The sequence below is a fragment of the Opisthorchis viverrini genome, assembly GCF_000715545.1.
Source record: "Opisthorchis viverrini unplaced genomic scaffold opera_v5_57, whole genome shotgun sequence".
In the NCBI taxonomy this organism is placed as follows: Eukaryota; Metazoa; Platyhelminthes; class Trematoda; order Opisthorchiida; family Opisthorchiidae; genus Opisthorchis; species Opisthorchis viverrini.
Genome location: NW_008751714.1, coordinates 1992935 through 1999617, shown reverse-complemented (window position 1 = coordinate 1999617; position 6683 = coordinate 1992935). Strand labels below are relative to the sequence as shown.

General features: G+C 44.0%; 1 protein-coding gene across 1 annotated transcript in view; it reads right to left on the bottom strand.

Annotated features, from left to right (window-relative positions):
* Positions 1–206: 206 nt before the first annotated feature.
* T265_03869 (hypothetical protein) overlaps positions 207–6683 on the bottom strand; it is a gene marked incomplete at both ends in the record, with an annotated part of 61924 nt that continues 55447 nt past the window's right edge. The window contains 2 exons of the mRNA XM_009168450.1: positions 207–1022; positions 1532–1724. Coding sequence (XP_009166714.1) covers positions 874–1022; positions 1532–1724 — 342 coding nt within the window. The remainder of the gene's footprint in view (positions 1023–1531; positions 1725–6683) is intronic.

The following is a 6683-nucleotide window of genomic DNA, read 5'->3' as shown; positions in this document are numbered from 1 at the left end:
GCCGCGTTATCCAAACGTCCGTGATTACTCACTCGCGCAATCTCGTCAAATTTTGCACTTTACAAACGGCTTGCCAATGCAATAGACCGGCTATTATATCACTAATTTTCTTCTTTTGCTAGAACCTCCACCTAGTGGATACTAATCAACAGAGCCTTCCAAATACGGGCATCTGGCTGGATGAGTGGAAGAGTGGCAACTCAAGACTGATATGTATTCGCGAACCTAGTTTGACAGTGACATCCCACGGAGGCTGACAACACATGAAGCGTTCGCAAAGAATTTACAAGTGAGTAAGCGGTTCGTCGTCCCAGGCGATAGATAACAAGTTATCCATCATGACTTAAGTTGACTTGATAGGCACGGATAGTGAAGCCGAAACGGAGGCGAATAGAGTGACGGATTTTGTAGAGGATGTACAAAAATAGGTTAGGGGTACATAAGCACAGAATTCACAATAAGCGGATGCACAGGAGAGCAAATCACAGAAGAATGACAAATGAGCTGGGACTAGGGAGCGCAGGGCAAGAGGGTCGAGGTACCCTGTTATGGGAACAAAAAACTCCTGTGCTAGATAAAGGTGGTTCTGGATAGGCAAATAAAATGATATTTTTCTGAAACTAAGAGACTACAACTCATTTTTCATAGTATTCACAAGGTTATAAGGTAATGAAGCGATTTCTGAGCAGTAACGAACTGAAAAGGCACATTCAGCGAATGCTTTCGTGAAAGTGTACACGCAAGGGTGATGCGTGTGTCCAGAAAGTCAGTCGAATTGAAAGTGCTAAAACACGGTGATAGACGCATGACAAACTGAGGGTAAAACGAAGTCAATTCAAGGCAATGAGTAACAGTAAAAAGGAAAGACAACGGTCAGTATATGTCAGGACAGCACGACCAGTCTTGTCGAGACTTGGCCTCCCAGTATTTTCCGGTGTAAACGTACGACTGTTCTCCAGTTACGCTGTCGGTGGCGAGTGAGAACCAGCAAGGAGTAAACAGGGGATCCAGGGGTTCAGAGGCTGGAACAGATGGACCAAATGTAGAAAATAAGGGGCAGAAGTTATGATGTGAATTCAATCAGACACACATACTTGCCATGTACTCATAAGTATGTAATCGAATGCCGATGTAAGCAAGCACTCAGTTTTATGAAGGGAGAAGGTAGGAAGTCCAATACAAAGCTCCGGATGACGACGGTAGGCTTGAACTGCATCCACTATACGTTGCCCTTACCACTAACATCACATGCACTGTATTCCAAACTCTTTCTTCCGCTTGGTTCTCCTTCCTCAAGAAGCCTTATTAACTTCATTATAGTGTGACAGTGTTCCAGTCAATGAATAAGGTGATGTATTAAACTGCATAACAACTCGAAGCGAAAGTACTCGAGCGAAAGTACATGGGATCCGTGTGTATCCATGCTATGCTATTAACCTCAATGTCGCCCTTTGTTACGGTGGAAAGACAAGAGGAAAATTTAAAAAAGTTAAACGTTAAAGATGGTGCACAGCAGCAAAAAACAACTTACAAGATGCTTGTTCCTCCTCCCACCTATGACGCTTTGCTCTTTGCTTCTGCTCGATTCGACGTTTCTCCTCATTTGCTTGGTCCCACGCTCCGTCTTCCATTAGGCGCTGATCTGGTCGAAGACGAGAGTCAGTTGGTGCGATACCAGGTTCCAGCTCGTTCAATTCCACGGTGAACAGGGAGAAATTGTACATCTATCGGGTTGTGAACCAAGAGTCAAGAATTAACGGGGAAAATGGAAAGAATATGGAAGCAACGTTGAAGGTTTATACGATCTTACCGTCGCCACTGAGTGCCAAGAACTTGAAAAGAAGGGACCCTGAAGCTTTTTGATAAGCAATACACTAAGATGCGGCTCCATGTATGAATTGGCGACCAAGCACGTTTCGTCCGTCTATATCCTTTGAGGTATGTGTGGGTACAATAACGAGGCAAAATGCAAAATATGCATCCGCCCAAGCTTAAAATCACTGATCAAAGCTCGAGGTAACAATGTTAAATCTACATCTTCAGTGTGGAGACACTGGATCATGAAATGAAGTTGCACCACATGGTTTGAAAAGTATGGATCACTGAGGGGACAGAAGACCCTACACGGTGCATAATCGCTCTTTTATCTCACACAAAATTTAGTATGGTTGAAAACCTTTTCGAGACATTCGGAGATATTGAGTGAACAGTGAACTCCTAGATACCACCATAAATGTGATCCTTGGGGCAGGCGCCTTAGCGATAGACCAACATAGGCAAACTATGAGGCATCAGATAACATTATAATGCCACTAGGTATCAGTCATGAAACAATGCTGACACATGTGATGCGGCATAAAAGACTAAACTGACTGACACAACGGCGTGCTTGTCAAACGATGGGTTATGATATCTGGACCAATCCAGATGCTACAAGCACACGTGGTGAGTCAGGGTGCATGACTAAACAGACGCACAAAGTCCTAAATTAATATATCAAACATCTAACTGATTTTTAAGTTGAACTAACGACTACGTCGTAGGATAGACAGACGGACAGACAGTAGGTAACCTCATCCCATTTGTGGATGGGATGCTGTCTTTGGCTGATGGACAAGACAGGTGTCGCCATAAAACATGAATACTCGACAAACTAGCAAAATGAATAGTCTTCCAGAGTAGATTGAGTGATGGCCACAAAATAAAAAGACTTAAAGGTGTAAGTGAAGAGTTAATATGCAGCGCCCATTCCTGTCACATAGGTAAACGGAAACTATGAGGCCACTGGATGGGAGCCCCAGAACTTAGTTCACCATGATGATGGCTATTGAAAGGGCAGACTGTAGACACTAAATGAGAGCACGGTTGTCCCACCTAAGAGACCACATGATCAGGAGCGGCGGAAACAGCCCTCTTGTTGGAAGTGTCCTCTATTCCTGGGTAGGAGCGTAAGGAAATTTAGTCATGTATTGTCTGGATTTTCATCGACATCAACCTTATGTGACAAAATCAACCGAGGATACAGCTAACTCCAGTTGCTACAGAAGGACAGGAAAACACAAAACATACTAACGAGAGCCAAAGATGTATTTACCTTCATGGATACTTGTGACAAACTATCGATATCGATGTGTACATCACAACGCCGATGTCTTGCACTAGGCTACAATGGATCGCCAAAGTGGTGGTGCGCTTACGGACCTGAAACCTGCCATCTTGAGGTAGTGATCGAGATTGATGTTGTTATGATCCGGCGGACCATACCCGCTGAGATTTCGTTCTTCATGCCAGAAAGATCAACAGAGAACAGCCGAACAGTCTTAATTAAATTCCGCCAGACAATGTGCAGCGAACAGTCATAGTATTTGGGAATATGGGGTAAAGTAGTATCCCATTCTGCAGTGACAGTGTGAAGGATACAGAGTGCTCTCTGCATGCGACCAGAATCTTCATATTCGTGGGAGGTAATGTCGCCTTCTTCCGAAGAAGGACCGGGTTAATCAAAGTCGGCCCCAAAAACCGTGCACTCCAATCTTCCAAAGGTTGACCAAGGTAATTAATGGATTATTCAGTATGGCCTAGAAGTAAATAAATCCTAGCATGTGCGCTATGCGGTTCAAAGGTATCTGCTGGGCATGAAAGCAAAAGGATTCAGATCTGACCTCCCCACGCGCTCTGGCTGAATCGGTCCCCGGTAGCTGAGTAGACCGGACCATAAAACATCTGGACAAGGATAAGGAAACTTAAACAACCACTATCTCGAGGCTTGGTCTCTTGAACCAAAGGTTAGTGAAGGGACTCAAGACAAAACGCGCCATCCTTCGGTCAGAACAAATGGGGAAAAGCGCTCGAACCTGTTGCCCTTCATTCACCGATCACGAACAACTTCCAGCAACATTAGGGTAATTATGTGTACACAGATAACCTGCTCAAAGGTGGGTAACTATGTTACAGCTTTAAGTTACATACAAACTGTGACAAAACTTAGATTACACTGACTCGCTTTCACGTTTAATTGGCACACAGACGGATGAAAACGTGTAGTTACACCTGCTGAGATAAAATCAACATATTCGGACGCCGTGATGAACGCAACAGTTACGGAACAGATGACTACACAAAAAAAACGGCGAGACTGGAAAATATACTTGGGAAACGGTTAGGAATGCGAAAAAGGAGCGAAATGAGAGTTGACAACCATCTCGTGGTGGGCAACCGGATTGTGATTTCGAATGAATTGCAACAGCGCGTTCAGTTCCAGATGTATGTGCCACCAAAGAATGAACTGTTTATCGACAAGCAAGTGGAGGCGCATGCATGTGATGGTGATTGGCGTGCAATAGTGCCGGAAGTAGCAGCGAAATGTTGACTTTTTAGTCGCCCTTCCCACTAGACCCTGGGCATGAAATCGCAAAAGTATGGGGCTTTTTTGTGTGATTACAACCATTCGACTGTTGTTTACGCAATTTCCCATTTGAAACGCTTCGTCTGATGTACTCCCTTTCTGAATAAAAGCCAAATCGTCCAATTTGGAGTGCCAGATAAGTGATAACTGACAATTATTCCAACTAAATTCACTCAAGTTTGTGTTCAGCAGAGCATTTGATATATTCGAAATCTGATGTATAGGACGCAATGGAAAAAGTACGCTGACAAGTCTGATGATAAGTCCAAACGGGTGATTTCAGATTGACAATAAGTAACGCTGTATCAGGTTAGGGAATGCTCACACTTTTGGATATGGTACTACAAAAAATAAGGCACTTAGGAACTACGTTACGGAATCATCGTTCAACTTTGATGTCCGAATAGAAGTAGCCAGCCTCGCAGGCTCATCAGTGGTTGTTTTGCATAAACCCGATGTGAGGATGTTAGTCTATCCTGTGGAAGGTATGGCACCGGAAGCAGATCCTCAGCTGATCCATTGGAGAGGCACAGATTCACACAATGCACTGTGTTTGAGGAACAATATTACACAAGGGAATATATTAACACTGAGGAATCGTGGAAGTGGGAGCCAACCTTCCAAGTATGTATTGGGTGGACATGCACTAGTGATGCTGACCATCAGCTGTGATTCAGTGAATCTTCGAAAAGTATTCAGACGACGTGTGTCAGTTTCTGAAGCCCTATCGCTTATGGACGGTAACTGTATCTACGTTTCTTGAATAATTCGATGTTGATTCACCAAGGATTAGTAGACATTTGCGTACGAGACATCCTAAGTGTCCATTCACAGGCAAGCCGGTAAGCAACACAAAGGAAAGAAAAGGTGCGGGCATTTCACCGGATGACAAATGGCATATCATACATCGTCACTGAATGCGAGATCTATTCTGAGGAAAACTTATGAGGTGTATCAAGTGCAAGAATGTTTTAGTAATACCTATCAAGAATACTAGTTAAACGGCTGTATGCTGGACGACCTTCCCACTTTGAGGAAGTTTCGCTCGCGCGAGACGACCGACACTAGATGTGGCATGCTCAATTACGTGAATCTTTGCTGGCAACCAAATTGGGAAATCAGCTTTATATGCGGTTTTCCGAAACAGATTGCCTCATCACTGTGAGCATATCGAAATTTCTGGGCCATTACAGGTCTATTCTTATGGCAAGTGTACATCTCTCTGAACAGTTCAGGCACAGAACTTGGGAAGTTTATCGACGTTTTCTCTAACTGGTGTGGACATTTCATGCCTCTCCTCCACACCTATGCATGAGTATCGGTATGTTTACACAAGTTCACTAGGACTCCCTCTGAGAAATAACAATCACTGGCGAATAAATAAAACTTCTTGGCTTGTTTGTCACACAACCTGGACACGTTCAGGTCCTGGCACACTTTTCCACCTGAATTCCTGTCTCCAAAAACCTACCTTGATTGTAGTCCGAATGATCTGTAATTAAAGTATACACATAAATCCCCAACCCCAGTTGCTGTAGCTACAGGTCAGAACTGCATAAAGATCTTGCGTATTTTGGAACCGAGAGTCCCAGAATGAAGCGTCAAAGGATATAATAAACCAGACCTGGACAATCAATGGCCAGTTGGTTAGTGGCTTTGTAAAGCCGGGAAAATAACACAGTGCTTTCTGAGGAGGACCGCATTAGAAGAACAGTCTCTCGAAAATACCGCGTGCACTAATAATACCACATCAGGTAGATCGTCATGGGAAGCAGCCTGTGTCCAAATTACTGTTTGTTGATAGAAAAAGGAAACTCAGAAGACAGAAACCGACCGGTTGGTCGTCGAACGGGCAACTAAGCCAGCAGGATTGTGACTTACGACGAGAAGGCTCCGAAAAAGATGCGGTGCTTCGGGATACAGCAATAGATTGGAGATCCGGTGGGGAGCCTAATCTCACATCAGGATATCATCATCATCATCATCGTTATTGTAAAAAATAAAGGTGGATGGGGGAGGGACTTAGTGCTAGCTTAACACAATCATTCCGAGGTGCCTACACCTCCAGACATTCACTTCACTGTCACCATGACTTATTTGAAAGCCTTATTGTAAAGAAAAAAATAAAGGTGGATGGGGGAGGGACTTAGTGCTAGCTTAACACAACACATCCGAGGTGCCTACACCTCCAGACATTCACTCAGGCAATCTGGACAGAAACTGACAACAAGAACGCCACTGACATCGGTTGGCAGCCATATCTTGTAGTGTCTCCAAC